This window comes from Hyalella azteca, unplaced genomic scaffold (assembly GCF_000764305.2).
Source record: "Hyalella azteca isolate HAZT.00-mixed unplaced genomic scaffold, Hazt_2.0.2 contig10899, whole genome shotgun sequence".
Taxonomy (NCBI): Eukaryota; Metazoa; Arthropoda; class Malacostraca; order Amphipoda; family Hyalellidae; genus Hyalella; species Hyalella azteca.
In genome coordinates, this window is record NW_025940918.1 from 1 (window position 1) to 18,102 (window position 18,102).

The following is an 18,102-nucleotide window of genomic DNA, read 5'->3' on the forward strand; positions in this document are numbered from 1 at the left end:
TAAAACTTTTTGTGCACTTTCACTTTGATGTATGCGGTTACTCCCTACATTATTTACAGGCCTTAATCTACGGACATCATTCCTACTAATTACTTCTCCTCCATCTCCTCTGACTTCTATATCCCATTTTTTCTACTGTAAGCTGTAAGCTCATAAGCTGTAACATGCACTTATTATTTCCACTTTAAAACTAAAACTTCCGGCCAACTAAGTTTCTAAAACTAAAACTCCCGGCCAAGTTATCTGAGAAATTAAACATCGTTGATGAAAAATTTGAGCCGCTCACTAGTTTCTCAGTCATGGCTTCTTATTTACGAACTGTACTCTATTGCTCAATTTTCAAGGTATTTACCGGTACCTTTGTTACTTTGCATTAAAACTTCGTTTAAATATCATATAGGATGAGTAGTTTCTGCTAAATACCCGATCATAAAGTTAATATTTATCATGAATGGCACGCACGCAGTGCTGCACTCATTTGGGGGCCATGTCGAAATTTTCATAGAAGTTCTCATCGTCGTCGACTTGATTCCCAGTCCAGTTCTCGTATATAGCAGGTTCAGCGATGCCATTCTTGGGAGGAGCTGTAATAAAACTTCCGTCAAACTTTCACCGAAAATAATAAAAGTAGACTAGCAAAGAGAAGTCAATGTTCAAATTAAACTGGGTCAGCGTCTAATATTGCTATACAAATATTCCAACAGAGAGTGAAATGTGTGATAATGGAACCTGCATATGCTTATTCAATCAGCTAACGACAAATTTTTTTAATTCCACATCGATCATTACTACATGAGATTAATCGTTATTTGGTGAACAATAAAAATTAAAAACTCTAAAAAGTTTTCAGCAATACTTTATAGAAAACGATACAAAATCAGCAACCTCGTGACTCCTCACTGACCGTTAAATTTTCTTACTTGCTGAGAAGACGAAAAATTAAAGAACTAATATTGTTATGAAGTAATGAAGGTGTATATATGACAGTGAATGTGATGAACAACGCTATAACTTACCGTACTCTGGCAGAGGCCAGCGGTCTGGAGATTTTCGGAAGGCTTCGTAGCATTTGTTTACGTACAGGTACTGGTCCTGAAATAAAACAGTTGTAAAATTTTTCTCGTAGTTTAACCTAAAGTTATTGATAACGGAGGAATAAAAGTGATAATTTTGCTGCTGTTCCAAGAGGAAATGTGTGTCATTTCATGCCGTTTTTTGTTAAGCTGAACAATTCACTGCTAAATTCTTTATAATTTATTGAAATAACCTTCAAAATTCACTGGAAAGTCCGCCAGATTTCAAACCATCGATACTACTATATCTTCAAGTGCCCCACAAAACAATACGAATTCATCAATTGATTGCACCGACGGGACAAAAGCTTTTACCTTTGTTTGGACAAGCTTTGTTCTGGACTCTCGTAGTGCCAGCACGACGCTCTGAACGCTCGTCTCTCGTCGATGAAGCTTGAACAAATGACACAAGTTCCAGACAGCAATGAAGCTTCCCGTCCTCCCCACACCCGCACTGAGATTGGAAAAAATATATGCGGGTAAGTATGTAAAAAGGTATGAGATATTAGAACTTCGTAAACACGATCAACGAAAATGAGTGATTCGGTTTAAAATTTGACACAATAGCTTGTATTCTCATCTTCTTACTCCGCATTAGGAACGGTGCAAGTAACGAATTCGAGACCATTTTCAGTCGAGTATCGGACAGTCTACTAGCAAAATTAGATCATTCCTAGACTTAGCAACTGATAGGCCTTTCCCAAAAATTTATCCAAATTAGCCAGTATGCATAACCACCGTACCTGCGCAATGCACTACAATGTGCTGTTTGGCAACAATTTTCACATCTGCCAAGGCAGTCTTGACGATGCTGAAAATTCACCCAAATGAGCCTTTTGCAATAGCCACTGTACCTGCAATGCACGACAATGTGCTGGTTGGCAGCAGGTGTCACAGCTACCAGGTCAGTCTTGACAGCGCTGATGAGCTGCAGTAGACTTTCTTGGTCCTCCGGCACTCCGAAGTCTTTCCATGCCAGGAAATGGTACTGCAAAGTGGTCCTGGAAGGGCTTCTCTGTGGGGGAGTATATGAATAATTTAAGCTTCAGATATCCATTTGCATAGGTCTTTGCAAATTTCTCTTTTCACGTGTAACGAACAAAAATCAATCTTTATTTCCTCAAGTATGCTTCATATAACGTTATTTAAAGCTTAAGATCTCAAAAACTTCGAAAATGAGTCATATTACTTCTTTCTAATCTATGATATTGGGGCAGTCTTTTGTTTTAGTGAACGCGTATCGACAGCAATCTTATTTTGATAATACGATACAATTATAAATAAATGATACTGGTGCGCGCGTCGATTACGATTTACCATGATATTCAGGGTAAATCCCAATTTTTTTTAAGTTTACGTGAACAATGGATATGAAAGCATTTTTGTTTAGAGATGCTTACTTACCTAAATTAGGTTAGAACAGTTGTTAAATTGATTGTATGGTAGCTTCTGATTACTTCTTCTTAGGTGTCAATAACCTACATGCCTAGTCTGTGTATCTTGGCAAAACTGCTTTTATCATAGTAATGTGGGCGCTGAATAATAGGCCTGATTTGGCCTGTCGCCGATTCCTGCACTTTTCTCTCCCGTGTCTGATCAACCTCGCGCAGAGATTCACAGCATGCATGAGGTGTTCAGTCCAACTGATACAAATGAAATCTTTGTAAATCTTCTGTGTCTGATCAACCTCGCTCACACAGACCGATTTGCAGTATTGGCAAACTTTTAGCTCTAAGTGAGCTGATTTGATTTTGACATTTTGTCTAGCGAAACTAGAAGGCTTTTCGACTACCTTTTTGCTTCTCTAACCAGAGAAAAACTATGCACAGAGAAAAACTGAAATTTAAGACTGATTTGAGTTGAGTAGAGTTGGAGTTCCGTCGAAAATTTCGATTCCAACACTATTACTGAGCAAATGAGAAACAATGGTGGGCTGAGGGAATGAAGGGGTCGACACGACAGCCGGGTAAAGAGGGACAGAGGCAGGGTAAAAGTGACAAGCCCGTCTCAGGAGAAATTAGGCTCAACCGAAACCAGGCTGGATACAACAATGTGTCCTCACTCACTAGTTTACCCTCTTTTTTCAGTAAGTAAAACAGAGAACCTCTTTTTATTCGCTACCACTCTTTTTTCGTATTCTTCTTCACTGACTTCACTTCAGTCTTTTTACTGAAACGCTTTAGCACAAAATGCGTCAATAGACTTTAAACTAGCATAGTGAAAAGGACAGTTTGCTTGCGCAGCATGCGCGTCCTCTTGTGACACGACTCAACCGCGACTTCTGCTTTAGGATGACCGCTGTAAAGGCGCCGTATTTTGTTAAGCTACCGACTTGTTTTCAATCAATTTTCAAAATTCAAACAATGAAGTTCATATGAGTGATATAAATCAGAGGACAATCATTCACCGGCAGTTCATACTCCCTGTCATTAATGGAGTGAATTTCGTACTAGTATGATGATGCCCTCCAAACAGACATCTCTAACCTCTTATAATATGAACTAAATACCTTATGGAAGCTTCAAGCAAATAAATGGAGAGCTTGATATTTTTTCAAAATGAATTTACCTACAAATGAAAGATTAATAACGAGCTCGAACAGGAAAAAACGAAAGATGATGATGAGTGCCAGCATAAAATGAGACGCCAGCAACAAACTTACTCTTTTTTCATCGTCCAGTTTAAGCTTGCGCACGACGTAGAGCCCGTGTTCACGTTCACCCAGGTTCGTCACACGGAGCCCATCCGGTAGCAACAATGACTGGGATTCTTCAGGCCAGTACTGAGCGCACTTTACCTTAGTATAGAACAGCCGAAAACGTCATGAGCTTTATTATTCCTAAATGCTTGTCAGAAATTAATACATCTCAACGTTTTAGATATAATGATTACATCTGACACTAAAAACCGTTTTCAATTTATAAATGAATGAAGGGGATAAATTAAATGCTTCACACAAATTCTCAAGTTATTGAGCAGTAATAAGAAATGATGTTGCTATATATTGATTTCCACTGCACGTTTGCCTCAGTTTTATGAATCTGATGATGTCATTTCCGAATGAAAGTTATCACAATTGAATAGTGGCATGCAAAAGAAATAAACTGTTAATTGGAGACGAACCTTCCCCTTCTCGGTTGTATTTGTGAGCATCACGATGATGACAACATTTTGCTCTCGAACCATCTGCCAGAAGTCGTTGACGGTTGAGTCTGTCGGGCCTTGAGCGGCGATGAAGGACGGCTGCTCTTGGTGGTCCTGCCACATGAATCTCAGTAACAATGGGCCAACAAATATTCCTTATAAAAATAATATCTTCAGAAAATAAAAACAATATCTGCAATTTTCTTACGACTAATATCACACATCAAAAATTTTCGCACCGATGATAGGATGAACTGTGAATTAGCAAGTTTTCGTAAAGTCTGTTACCAAAATAGCTTTTATGCTCATGGATTTATTCGTGCCTATTGTGTGACAAATTATGTAAAACAGCCACAGTTCCATTACCATATCGTTACAATTCGCGAATAAATGTATAGATCTAAATAGAATTTTAACAACTTTTCCCAACAAATGTGCTAGACTACTTAAAAGAAAATGGTAATAATAGTCCAGGTTGTGCCTCACGACTCGAAAACTTACTAGCACAAAGTTTGCGTTGATGTAGCCTCCGGGGTCCTGCAGCTTGACGATACTGTGGTCATCTGCAGAGTTGAATAAGGTTTGATTTCTAGATTTCATAGATGAAGTTCCATTCCTAATTTCATTAAACTAATTTCTGTTTAAATTAAAACGAATAGATGTTAGATGACATTTCATTCTTCACCATTCATAAATCTATGTTTTTCGTTTTGATTTACCGATGCAACAATCAATCTGTAAAACAAAGCGCTCTTGTTTCTATCCATTTTTGCTTTTAGATGTTTCCCAGGTTAAACAAGATCTAGTATTAACAAGTTATTTTATAATTCCTCTGGATTACAAGGTTTAGTAAGAAATTTCGAATTAAAGTAAAAACATGCCACTTCCCAACGTTGTAACAAATGTAAACAATGCAAGAAAACCTAAACACGAAATCAAGCAAATGCGATAAGTTCAATCAATTTCAGCTCACAAGGCAAGATGTTAATGTATCGATTCTTCCATTTGCTCTCGGGCCTCTCGGCAAGTAGGGTGCTGTAGGAAGAGGCGGACTCTTATATAGTCTAGGTTGTGCCTCACGACTTGAAAACTTACTAGCACAAAGTTTGCGTTGATGTAGCCTCCGGGGTCCTGCAGCTTGACGATACTGTGGTCATCTGCAGAGTTGAATAATTGTTTATTTGATTTCTAGAGTTCATAGATAAAGTTCCATTCCTAATGTCATTAAATTAATTTCTGTTTAAATTAAAACGAATAGATGTTAGATGACATTTCATTCTTCACCATTCATAAATCTAGGTTTTTCGTTTTGATTTACCGATCGCCTGTGAAACTTTTTAGCTTATATAGGCATTCACATGGAAGCATTTTGTATTTTTTTTCTCAAAATTCTTGCCATTTCTTGTTATGAATTTTTTTTGTATGCTCCTGTGTGAATAAAGAAAGAAAAGAAAGAAAGAACAATCAATCTATAAAACAAAGTGCTCTTGTTTCTATCCATTTTTGTTTTTAGATGTTTGCCAGGTTAAACAAGATCTAATATTAACTAGTTATTTTATAATTCTTCTGGATTATAAGGTTAAGTAAGAAATTTCGAATTAAAGTAATAACATGCCACTTCCCAACGTTGTAAAAAATGTGAACAAAGCAAGAAAACCTAAACACGAAATCAAGCAAATGCGACAAGTTCAATCAGTTTCAGCTCACAAGGCAAGATGTTAATGTATCTATTCTTCCATTTGCTCTCGGGCCTCTCGGCAAGTAGGGTGCTGTAGGAAGAGGCGGATTCTTCGATGGCAGTGAACTCTTTGTACTTGGCTTCTTCCCAGGAGTCAGCCAGTGGCCACTTCTGCTGTCTCGACACGTACTCGGCGTAGCATCGGTACACGAACAAGAGTTGCTCCTGTAGACAACAAATTAAATAGAACTAACCGATCGTTCTGACAAAATATTTTATAACAGATACTGGTACTTTCGATGAGGCATGAGGCTATCGAGAAACTCGGATCAATATAGGTCGTTTCAACCAGATTTAAGATTACTGGAACCATTATTTCAGATGTGGTATCAGGTTAGATGAGTTTTTTCAACTGACAAAACATGACTAAGGAGTGAATAGTCCTATTGAGAAGTTCTTGTGAAATATTAGTTTCCGTCAGCCGGTAATTAAACGACAACGAGAAACCACAGCTGGTGATGTCATATGCATCACAGGTTTTTGATCGCGCAAAAAATTGCTGCGACACCAGTTGGCCCTGTCGTTAAACAGAACAGGAATAAATAAAATATATAATTTATTTACAAAATAAACTGAAATATTTTACTACTGTTTGAGATCCCTGTCAATGATAATTAAGAATAAACAAAACATCCCGTCCGTTTCAATGCGGTAGAAAAAAATGTTACTTGCGCTCTAGCTTGTACCTTGGTCTGCACCATGTTGCATCTGCGCTCCCTCATTGCCAGAACTTCTCGCTGAACGTCCGAAACCTCGAGGGTTCTTTTGTACTGATGACATAAATTCCACACACATATGAAGGTACCTGTTCTCCCGACACCAGCACTGCACGAACATATAAATCAGGTCAGCATAAATCAGGTTACATTTTGAGACAAATCGTGCTTCGATAAACTGAAAATTTTTTCTTCACTTCTTTCTTCGTAAAAAACTGTACTAACAATCTAATTTTCCCAAAAAATTCATATAGAAACATTTGAATGTCAGGTTCACACTATATTTTATAAAGAATTTACATTTGGTTCCACAGTCACCTCAAATAAAATAGAAAAGATATTTAGGCGGCTCATTTCTGCTCAAATCCCCTAAAATGGGTAATATTTTTGATCGCTCTGATGTTGGCAATAGAAATGTTCCATAATGTAAATAATGTATGTTTTGATTTAATTACGAGTGCATTAGCCAAAGGCGCGATTTAGGCTTTATACACAACGAGGCTTATAGCAAGACAAATAAACTTACTGGCATCATCCACACATTCCTGATAATTTTTGATCTGAGAACGCAAAATTGAGAAATTTTTAATGGCTGATGGCTTTACGACTCTCGGGCATTTACATTTTTTCGGCCCCTGACCTGCAGTGCACAACCATGTGTGAGTCCGATGCTTGAGCCTCCCTGCTCATTTCCTTCGTGATGTCCCCAATAAACGTGAGGATAACACCCGGGTCTTGAGGCACGCCGAAGTCTGGCCACGCCTGGAAGTGGTACTGCTTGACGGACCGTAGATGACGATGCTGCGAGAAAAGGTACAATAAAGTGCACGTATCTTAACAAGAGTTGATCTTTTCTACGTTTATCTTAAGAACTATTTAAGACTTAGAAACTCGAGACAAATTCGAGACTTTTAGATATATTTAAAAATTCGACAAATTTACTTTAAAGTAACTTGTGCCTCTGTTCCTCACCTGAGCATCGGTGATGCGCAAGTCACGAATGGTGTAATCAGCCTGCTGCTGCTCCCCAGCGTTGAAAATAAACAGGTTGGGTGCGGCCTCCAATATCTTATTCTCTTCTGGCCAATATTGATGGCATTTGACCTGTTCAAAAACAATTTTGAAAAGGCATGAAAGAATGACGATTTTCTGAATGTTTAAAAGTTCTATAAACCACACATTTGTTCACATCGAAATAGATGCATTCAATTATTAATTATTTCGATTGTTTAATGAAATTGGGCCATTCATTCGAACTGAAATCCAATAATAATAATTATGTCCACAATGTAGTGTATTGCTGGTCCTTTTAACTATAGTTATTCATTTTTGCAAGTTAGTCAGATTCCATAAACAATTTGAATTGAAAATAAAATCGGGTAAGTTGTGACACTAATGAAACATGTTTTTTTATGTTTATCGAAATTTATTGTTTAGTACAAATGGTGAAACGGATTGAATTAAGAACTTTGATCGCTTATTACCTTATTCTTTTCAAGGCAGTTAGTGAGCATTATGATGAAATTGACGTTCTGTTCGAGCATCATCTGCCACCAGTCGGTAAGGGTGCTCTGCAGAGGACCTTGTGCGGCGATGAAATAATCCGATTGGTCGTAATTCTGGGAATGTTAACTTAATTATTATTGAATAATAGTTGGGAATTATAATTATTAAATAATAATTAACAGTGGTATGGAACACAAAATTAGAATATTTCTACGGTGATATGTAATTTCAAAAGAGTACAGTTGGAAAAAAGTTCAAAATGGTATGTAAGATGTATACTTTGAAAATGTGACATATACAGTTTGGAAATCTCAAATATTATTCGTACAAATAAAAATATCTACTGTTTTTAAAGAAGTCGGTGAATACCAAGCACTGCGAAAAAAATATAAATATATAAAATTCTCTTAAGATGTGCTCGTTGAACAATGTATCTTTGTGTGAGAAAAATGTTGATACTTTTTGTTAGAACAGATTATGTTTGCACACAAACGTTCAGTGATAATGATAATGTTCACCGATATTTTTAACTTCCAACTTACCCTGATGTAATTCGCGTTGATGTAGTCACCGTAACTTCCCAACATCACCCTGGAGTTGTCGTCTGTGAACCAAATCATCTTAATCAATAAATTATCCTTGTCGTTGAAAAATATGCTTTCTTATCACTTCCAGCAACCAGGTAATCTGTTTCGTTCATTATTTAAAAATCATTCGATATATTGGCAATATTTTTTTCCGATTGTGCAATTGGTGAAATAAGTTTCACGCAATGTCTCTTACTCAATTTCCTCAAAAATGTGACTTTTAAACAAATAACGTTTCAAAATTGAGAGGTTGAAAAACCTTCTACTCTAACTTAGTAATAATGTTTCCAACAGTTTATTTGGAGTTTAATATCTTCTCATTAAATGTTTAATGAAAATGAAATAGCATCGCGACTAGTTTACAGGCAAGGATGTTGATGAAGCGGTTCTTGGATGGGTTCGCCGCCGCGACTTCTGTCGTGCCGGCGTAGGAGATGCCTCGGAGGTTCGAAAATTCCTGCAGCAGAAGAAGGCCATCCGACTCTTGCATATCCTGCCAAGAAGTCGCATTTAAACTGTATTACTAATTGAATGCGAAAGTTGAAATCATTCAATTCACTTTAGACGTCAGATTATGAAACTAAGTCTTAAACATTCTAAAAATGTAAATGATCTTCATATTACAAAGTAGGAGATGCTGTTGGCACGTTCTGTCTTTTTAATGCGTTTCAATGAATGTCATGTTTGAATGCTGATCGCCTGGATGCTACAATAACAATTTTTATTAAATCGTGCTGAAATTTTGAGCCACTTTACCTATGGGCATATTTATTTCATATATCCACTGATATAATGTCTGACTCATTCTAAAAGCAGGTTTACACTTTTTTGCATAGAGGATTTTTATTTCACTTCAATATGGAGAGAAAAAAAACTTTCGCTTTCACTTAAAGATGAAGATTATGGTTACATTGGCCATGACCTTGCTCATTCTCATTGATTCTCTGTAATAATTCACCAAATATCATTCTCTAGTTTTTAAATAAATATCTCCCGAAAGAGAAAAGTTGGTACTATCGCCCCACACATAGGAAATTGTCATTTTCCAAGTGGGATGGTTATTGGTTCCGTGGTGAAGAAGGTTGAGTGATCAAAACATGTTTGATCACTCAACCAAATAGTGTTGATCACTATTTGGAAGTCACTTTTTAGATTTACACGTGGCAGCCAGGAAGAAAAAGTAAAACATTGATAAATTCGAGAGAAACTCAAATAAAAGCCCATGGGATATGGTCAACTTTTGGGAATATGTTTGAACAGCATGCCGGGAGCAACAGGAGATCGAAACTAAACTCTCTCTATTTATCAAACCGTTAGAGTCCCGAGAATACTGCATTGTTGATATGACCCATCCAGATATGCGACAGATCCAGCTCTAACGCAAATTTGTTGGAATAAGTTCACACTGAATATTATAGATGAAAAATATTTATTATTAGACTTACATTTATTTTACGCCATAAACCGGCTCCTGGTCCAGAGCTGGTTAACGTTGGAAAAACTTCAGTAACTGTTGTCGCGCTTCCGTTGCTGTGTATGTAATTAAAAAATTCACATTTAAAAATAATCAAATTATTATTCAGAACCCTAACATCAAACATTCAGAATCAAATGAGACGTACCTAATGAAAAATTCTTCGGATACTGAGGCATATTGGAACTTAAAAAAATATTTCCAAAAATATCATAAAAATTTTTAAATTTTCAGCTATTAAAAGATTGAACAAACACCTACGCTGCGATAGAGGCCATTAATAACACGTGTTGAGCTCATAGTTAACCTATTATGTTGATGAGCTCATTTAATCATATCAATTCTACGGAATTTGGTCTCAATATTTCGGTTACTCAAGCATTATTTCCAGGCCGCTAGCTTATTGACGATCACAAGGGGGTGCAGAAATAACTCACATTAAAAAACACACTAGAAAAATGAGACACTGTAAACCACTAAACCATTCATATTTAATTTTTCTATCTCTGAAAAATATACTGTTTGAATTAGTAGCGTTATTTCTCTTTCGAATCTAAAGTTAATAAAGAATGAATTACATGCTTAAGGGACAATATAAATTAAATATAACATGACAAAAAGTTATGCATTATGCCAGTGAATAACTTGAATACCAGGCAGGGGAATGCATATTGCAAGTACACTATAAAAAAGCATAAAATAAAACAAAAAGTGCACTACTCACGCGTGAGCTTTTTGTGGTTTTATTTTTTTCATCTGCTGCCGAACAACGTCTCTCTTAACATAGCCCAAGACCACAAGCACGACGAGGATGATAACAAATATCGTCAGCCCCACGATTAGAGGAACTGGGGAGTCGACGGTCATCGCAGTGACGCTGTTCCTGCTCACACCGCCTCCCGTCCAGGCCTGGATGATGAAGAAAACTAATCATTAGTAAATATTTTATCAGCATGCATTCACAAAAAAATATAACTCAGTACTCACTGCAGTGATTGACAGAGAGCGCAATTTCTCGTCGACGAAAACGTGAAGTCACGGATGGACAGACAGAGAGACGGACAGACGGACATGGCGAGCACAATAGTTCATTTTTTTCCATAAATGAGAAAATGCGCTAAAAATATTGGAAATTGAGAAATGATTTAATTCATATGGAATCAAAATTTAAACTTTACGAGCCTTGTTTTTATCAGGATTTAAAGTTTTACCACTCATTTTGAGTGAGAATTCCTCCATTGATAAATTTTTGAAATATTGTAGTCTTCTTAAGTTTTTTGTCTACCAGTAAGGATATCGAGACCCACCAAATGTATGACGAATGACGTTAATGGTGATTATGTAAAAGAAATATTGATTATCAAAACAGATCTAACCTCAGAACCCATACTTCTTGTCAGATTACACTTCAACTGTATCATGCAGTGATGAAAAAGACCTTTATACCAGAGATCTCCAAAATGGTGCGATTTAAATCACAATCGTGATACCACGGGGACCATAGTTGTACTTCATTAGTAATTGCTAGGGCCTTCTTTTAAGCGCAAAATAAAAGCAAAGATAGTTGATTGAGAGGAACAATATTACGAAGATCTGACCTCTACAGTAACGTTGTACGGTGTCTCGTATCGCAGGTCATCAAATACGCATTGGTCTTGCTTTGAAGAAGCGTTGTACGTCGCCACGATGGTATCGTCTTGGCGGAGTATGATTTGGTACCATAACAAGATTCCGTTCAGAATTTCCGGCTCAGACCAAAATATTTCCAGCGTCTTGTGACGTGCTTGGTACGGCTTGATACCGGGCTGAGAAGGAGCTGCGCAATAAATAAAGTTACACACAATCTTCTGAAAAAACTGTTAATGCTGATAAGTTGTCATAAGCAAAAATTTCTGTTAATAGTTGTATTGTCACGTATTTGATCAGCAATGAAACGAAAGTGCAAATTGTGTTCATGAAATCTGGATGGGTATGTACGCACGATTTTCTATTGTGATCATTAGAATGATATCACGATTTGAATATGATTGCGAATTAAGTTTTTACCCACCGTCCTGCAACGTCTGCGTCAGGAGGGGAGCTGCAGACGTGCCATTGCCGGCGCCCGTGGCCGCCGTAACGACGACGTTGTAGTTGGTGTAGGGCGTGAGCTGCACCAGCGTCACCTCCTCTGTATTGTTACCGTCGCCTGGGACGTACGTGGTGTTTTCTGTTCTGTTGTTGTCCCCCCAGAGCACCTCGCCGATATAGTCGACGAAGTAACCTGTTATCTCACACTCCGTGTCTGGCCTGTCCCATGTCAACGTCATTGAGCGACTTGCCAACGAGACGTCACTCAGGGATGTCACCGCTGGAGGAACTGGGAAATGAGAACATAACTAAATAAATATATTATACAAAGAAAATATGTTTATTCGAAACTTTTCAGTGGGAACATATATAATTACTTTCATCCGCGAGAGCAGTTCCTCATTAAACTCAACTTGACATCTAATTAAATTTAAATCCAGAATCAGTAAATATTCTCCTCACTTAAGCCCAAGAACCAGAGAACCATTAATAAGTTCATGAATCTGAACGTAACATCATGATTCTGTTGCAAATAAAAGCTAAAATAACCTTCAGTATCAGTCGTAGCGTTGATGTAGCTCTCCTCCCCATAGCCTGCTCCCGTTTGAGCCATGACGGTAATGTTATATAGGACGCAAGGGACGAGCTCATCAATGAGGAAGTTTGTGGTGTTGACTTCAGCTGATTGATTATCTCCTGATCCATCATCCCAAATTATCAGGTAGTCGCCCAGAATTCCATTCTCTTCCTTAGGGACCTCCCACGATACAAATATGTCTGTCGTACTCGTGAAGTTTGACATCAGGTTACGTACTTCAGAAGGATCTGCAGAATAACAAAATGACTGACTCGGGTCTGTTTTGTAAACAGTATTGTACAATTAACAGTGAATGAAATAACTTCAACGTCTCACTTTTGCCTCCTGTTAAATAAAGGGGCTATTATGCCGACTCATTTTATGAATACATTTGGAAATAACAACCATTACCAGACTAAAAACAAGCAATACCTTATGAAATTATGAGAACGAATGAGTGAAGTGGCTTTATAGTCATTCTATTTTTCGCGCTTGATTATCGAACACAGTTTTAAGGGGTTTTAACAATAAAATTACGCATGCATTAACTTCACATGGTCATGGTACAAATTATAACTATATATATATCAACAGGTCTGTTCAATTTATTATATAAGATGAATTAATAAAATAAACAATAAATCCAAAACTCCAAGCTTCTTTGAATGACCACACCGTAACAGGTATTTAATTCTCACAAGCTTCATCAGTGGTAATTTTTAAATTCTCAGAAGGCATTCCAGGCCCCGCTTCATTCGAGGCCACGACCGTGATCGTGTATTGTGTGTACGGAGTGAGACCGTCAATCTCGACATATTATATTGTTGTATGGATATCGCTACACTACTCGTATTGCTAATAATAAAACCCGTCTTGCCTTCCAACTGCATGTAAATTTATTACAGCTCACCAATTTATTACAGCTTATAATTTTAAAGTTAGCATATATTTTTCGCGCATGGCCACTAGGTCGATAAATTGTTCCAGTTAGGAATGTTTTTAAGTGTTAGACCCTGAAATTCGACAGGCACAAAATTTACTGGTAAAATAGATATTTAGAGTTTCATACGAGCAGTAGATACTTTCACAGGATGAGTGGAACAGAAGCTCAAGCGTCAGTTGTCTTGTGCTACCTTGGTGCATCGTCAACCACTTCTATATCAACGTTGGTTCGCATAAATTACATTCTTCTTTGAATAAATTAAATATTTGCTGGAAGTTTTTTTCAATTACTATATAGATAGAACTTAACATTTACATGCCTCTGAAAAGGGAGGTCATTTAATACATTAAGACATGTATTTAGTTTTTTGTTAATCCAAATCATTGTTTCAATGCATGCAATGTTTATTTGTAAAATTCGACAGCTTTTAAGTGCACTCTACCATTCATGATACATGAAATTTAGACCGATTTCTAGCGTTACTGCATAAATTACGCCCTATTTGAATACGTTGAGTGATTTTTACAGAATACATCCTTTATTTTTGATGGTGATGAGATACAATGTGATTCAAGCTTGGCTATGTAGGGCGAGAAAACCAGCCATATCGCACAGTGGTCAGGTTTACTGTGTTCTTTTTTCGCAGGAAATAACTTTCTTTTAATATCAGCATAATTTACCTCTATCTTATCTCCAGGATTTGTAATTAAATTAAAACCATTTCTGTATGGTATGGCCTAAATCAAAGCTTTAAAGTTTAAAACAAACACAAGCAATTTGCAGCACTCGTATCAAGGCAATAACTGATGCACAGAAAAAGATAAATTTTTTACTGAAGCTTACTACTCATGTCGCATTAAATGATAAAAATATTCCATTCAATGCATAAACTAATTATCTGATAAATAAAATGGTAGGTTTAAAACTGATAACATATATATAAGTTGTTTTTTTTTCTGTTAGCTGTTCTTAATATTTTTGTTGCGTTTCAGACTTTCTCAAAGAAGCAATAAGGTCATAGGATGATTTTTATTTTTGTCATGCGAAAAGTAACGTTTCTCGAAAGTCTCTCATAAAATCACTGAAATCAAGTACGCTTATTTTTACCACATTTGTCAGAACAACAACTGATTGCGTTGGTTAATAAGTCACTCATACACTTATCGTAATTTGGTTAATAAGTGCCCAAATTGAATTCTCATCATTATATTTCATGCAATGTACAAAAATAATTAACAATGCCAAGTTCCCTCACTTTAAATAACGTTTATAATTTATAATGCAGTAACGCTATGTTCAAATAGTTGACCTTCCGAGCAAGATACCACATATATATGAACATATTGTGTAATCATTAATAAGTAACGATAAGATATCAAGCTACTGTCCTATTACATTATCATCTGTTCGAATAAGAAAATCTGTAAATCAACAACTAGAATGCACTTTGGGCCGCGAAGGGGTCGACACAACTCACGCGCACGACCTGCCATGCCATCTCATATCTACTGGAAAACTATACTCGGTTGCAACTTTACAACGTGTTGCCGCCGGACCACATTCGTCGAGTATCAAGGGGCTCCTATAAATCAGGAATAAAAATTACCTGGCAACTCCAGCCTCCTTGAATACTGACTCAAGGAAAGTGAAATACAAGACAAAAAATAGCATGGCTGTTCTTTCAAAGAGAAATGAGAAATAAGTGATCGTTCAAGTGTCACGTGGCAAAAGAAAACAAAGTTTTTTTAGGAGCATTGCATGAATAGTAGCAGAAGACGAGAAAAATTAAAACAGCAATTTATATATGAGAAAAAAAATAATTTTTACATTATTCGAATGAACGCTAGACGGCTGAATAAAATAATGCACGCGTTAGACGCCAAGACTAATTTTCTCCACACCAAGTGATAAATTTTGTGCCTAATAAATAACTTATCCTTTCAACAGTAATATTCAACAATGGTATGTGTCCTACAATCGCATTCAGTTCGAATTTAGCTTTTCAAAGAATTCTCTATATCCCATTTTTCTACTGGTGAACATAAGTTGTAACACGCACTTATTATTTCCACTTTAAAACTAAGAACACGAACTTCCGGCCAAGTTATCGGAGAAATTAATCGTCGTTGATGAAAAAATTGAGCCGCTCACTAGTTCCTCGGTCATGGCTTCTTATTTACGAACTATACTCTATTGCTCAATTTTCAAGTTATTTACCGGTCCTTTGTTACTATGCATTAAAACTTCGTTTAAATACAATATAGGATGAGTAGTTCTGCATAGTACCCGATTATTAAGCGAGTTAATATTTATCATGAATGGCACGCACGTAATGCTGCACTCATTTGGGGGTCATGTCGAAGTTCTCATAGAAGTTCTCATCGTCGTCGACTTGATTCCCAGTCCAGTTCTCATATATAGCAGGTTCAGCGATGCCATTCTTGGGAGGAGCTGTAATAAAACTTCCGTCAAACTTTCACCGAAAATAATAAAAGTAGACTAGCAAAGAGAAGTCAATGTTCAAATTAAACTGGGTCAGCGTCTAATATTGCTATACAAATATTCCAACAGAGAGTGAAATGTGTGATAATGGAACCTGCATATGCTTATTCAATCAGCTAACGACAAATTTTTTTAATTCCACATCGATCATTACTACATGAGATTAATCGTTATTTGGTGAACAATAAAAATTAAAAACTCTAAAAAGTTTTCAGCAATACTTTATAGAAAACGATACAAAATCAGCAACCTCGTGACTCCTAAATGACCGTTAAATTTTCTTACTTGCTGAGAAGACGAAAAATTAAAGAACTAATATTGTTATGAAGTAATGAAGGTGTATATATGACAGTGAATGTGATGAACAACGCTATAACTTACCGTACTCTGGCAGAGGCCAGCGGTCTGGAGATTTTCGGAAGGCTTCGTAGCATTTGTTTACGTACAGGTACTGGTCCTGAAATCAAGCAGTTGTAAAATTTTTCTCGTAGTTTAACCTAAAGTTATTAATAATGGAAGAATAAAAGTGATAATTGTGCTGTTTGATTCCAAAATCCCTGATTGCTAAATCCCTAATAATTTATTGATATATCCTTCAAAATTCACTGGAAAGCCACCAGATTTCAAACCATCGAAACTACTATATCTTCAAGTGCCCCAAAAAACAATACGAATTCATCAATTGATTGCACCGACGGGACAAAAGCTTTTACCTTTGTTTGGACAAGCTTTGTTCTGGACTCTCGTAGTGCCAGCACGACGCTCTGAACGCTCGTCTCTCGTCGATGAAGCTTGAACAAATGACACAAGTTCCAGACAGCAATGAAGCTTCCCGTCCTCCCCACACCCGCACTGAGATTGGAAAAAATATATGCGGGTAAGTATGTAAAAAGGTATGAGATATTAGAACTTCGTAAACACGATCAACGAAAATGAGTGATTCGGTTTAAAATTTGACACAATAGCTTGTATTCTCATCTTCTTACTCCGCATTAGGAACGGTGCAAGTAACGAATTCGAGACCATTTTCAGTCGAGTATCGGACAGTCTACTAGCAAAATTAGATCATTCCTAGACTTAGCAACTGATAGGCCTTTCCCAAAAATTTATCCAAATTAGCCAGTATGCATAACCACCGTACCTGCGCAATGCACTACAATGTGCTGTTTGGCAACAATTTTCACATCTGCCAAGGCAGTCTTGACGATGCTGAAAATTCACCCAAATGAGCCTTTTGCAATAGCCACTGTACCTGCAATGCACGACAATGTGCTGGTTGGCAGCAGGTGTCACAGCTACCAGGTCAGTCTTGACAGCGCTGATGAGCTGCAGTAGACTTTCTTGGTCCTCCGGCACTCCGAAGTCTTTCCATGCCAGGAAATGGTACTGCAAAGTGGTCCTGGAAGGGCTTCTCTGTGGGGGAGTATATGAATAATTTAAGCTTCAGATATCCATTTGCATAGGTCTTTGCAAATTTCTCTTTTCACGTGTAACGAACAAAAATCAATCTTTATTTCCTCAAGTATGCTTCATATAACGTTATTTAAAGCTTAAGATCTCAAAAACTTCGAAAATGAGTCATATTACTTCTTTCTAATCTATGATATTGGGGCAGTCTTTTGTTTTAGTGAACGCGTATCGACAGCAATCTTATTTTGATAATACGATACAATTATAAATAAATGATACTGGTGCGCGCGTCGATTACGATTTACCATGATATTCAGGGTAAATCCCAATTTTTTTTAAGTTTACGTGAACAATGGATATGA

General features: G+C 36.9%; 1 protein-coding gene and 1 long non-coding RNA gene across 2 annotated transcripts; both read right to left on the reverse strand.

Moving 5' to 3' along the window:
• Nucleotides 1-92: 92 nt before the first annotated feature.
• LOC108675517 (receptor-type tyrosine-protein phosphatase epsilon-like) lies at nt 93-13,690 on the reverse strand. Its single transcript, XM_047882614.1, has 22 exons — nt 13,584-13,690; nt 12,858-13,133; nt 12,289-12,597; nt 11,837-12,054; nt 10,963-11,147; nt 10,210-10,294; nt 9,128-9,257; nt 8,720-8,781; nt 8,156-8,290; nt 7,644-7,775; nt 7,312-7,472; nt 6,642-6,780; nt 5,925-6,120; nt 5,317-5,374; nt 5,191-5,252; nt 4,719-4,780; nt 4,197-4,331; nt 3,736-3,870; nt 1,928-2,088; nt 1,389-1,527; nt 1,017-1,092; nt 93-584 (listed from the first exon to the last, which is right to left on the reverse strand). Exons 1-22 carry the CDS (start codon nt 13,621-13,623, stop codon nt 475-477), a joined length of 3,006 nt encoding a protein of 1,001 aa, XP_047738570.1. The 5' UTR covers nt 13,624-13,690; the 3' UTR covers nt 93-474.
• A 1,947-nt stretch (nt 13,691-15,637) lies between these two features.
• LOC108675518 lies at nt 15,638-17,737 on the reverse strand. Its single transcript, XR_007156945.1, has 4 exons — nt 17,583-17,737; nt 17,044-17,182; nt 16,712-16,787; nt 15,638-16,279 (listed from the first exon to the last, which is right to left on the reverse strand). It is a non-coding gene; the product is annotated as an uncharacterized LOC108675518 (long non-coding RNA).
• Nucleotides 17,738-18,102: the final 365 nt, after the last annotated feature.

Bases quoted from the DNA above. Each gene is read 5' to 3' on its own strand.
- LOC108675517 (XM_047882614.1), bottom strand. From the start codon at position 13,623: ATGCCTTCTGAGAATTTAAAAATTACCACTGATGAAGCTT. The intron at 12,055-12,288 runs GTGGGTAAAAAC...TTTATTGCGCAG, and splicing joins GACGCAGACGTTGCAGGACG to CTCCTTCTCAGCCCGGTATC. The intron at 8,782-9,127 runs GTAAACTAGTCG...TTTGGTTCACAG, and splicing joins CTTCATCAACATCCTTGCCT to ACGACAACTCCAGGGTGATG.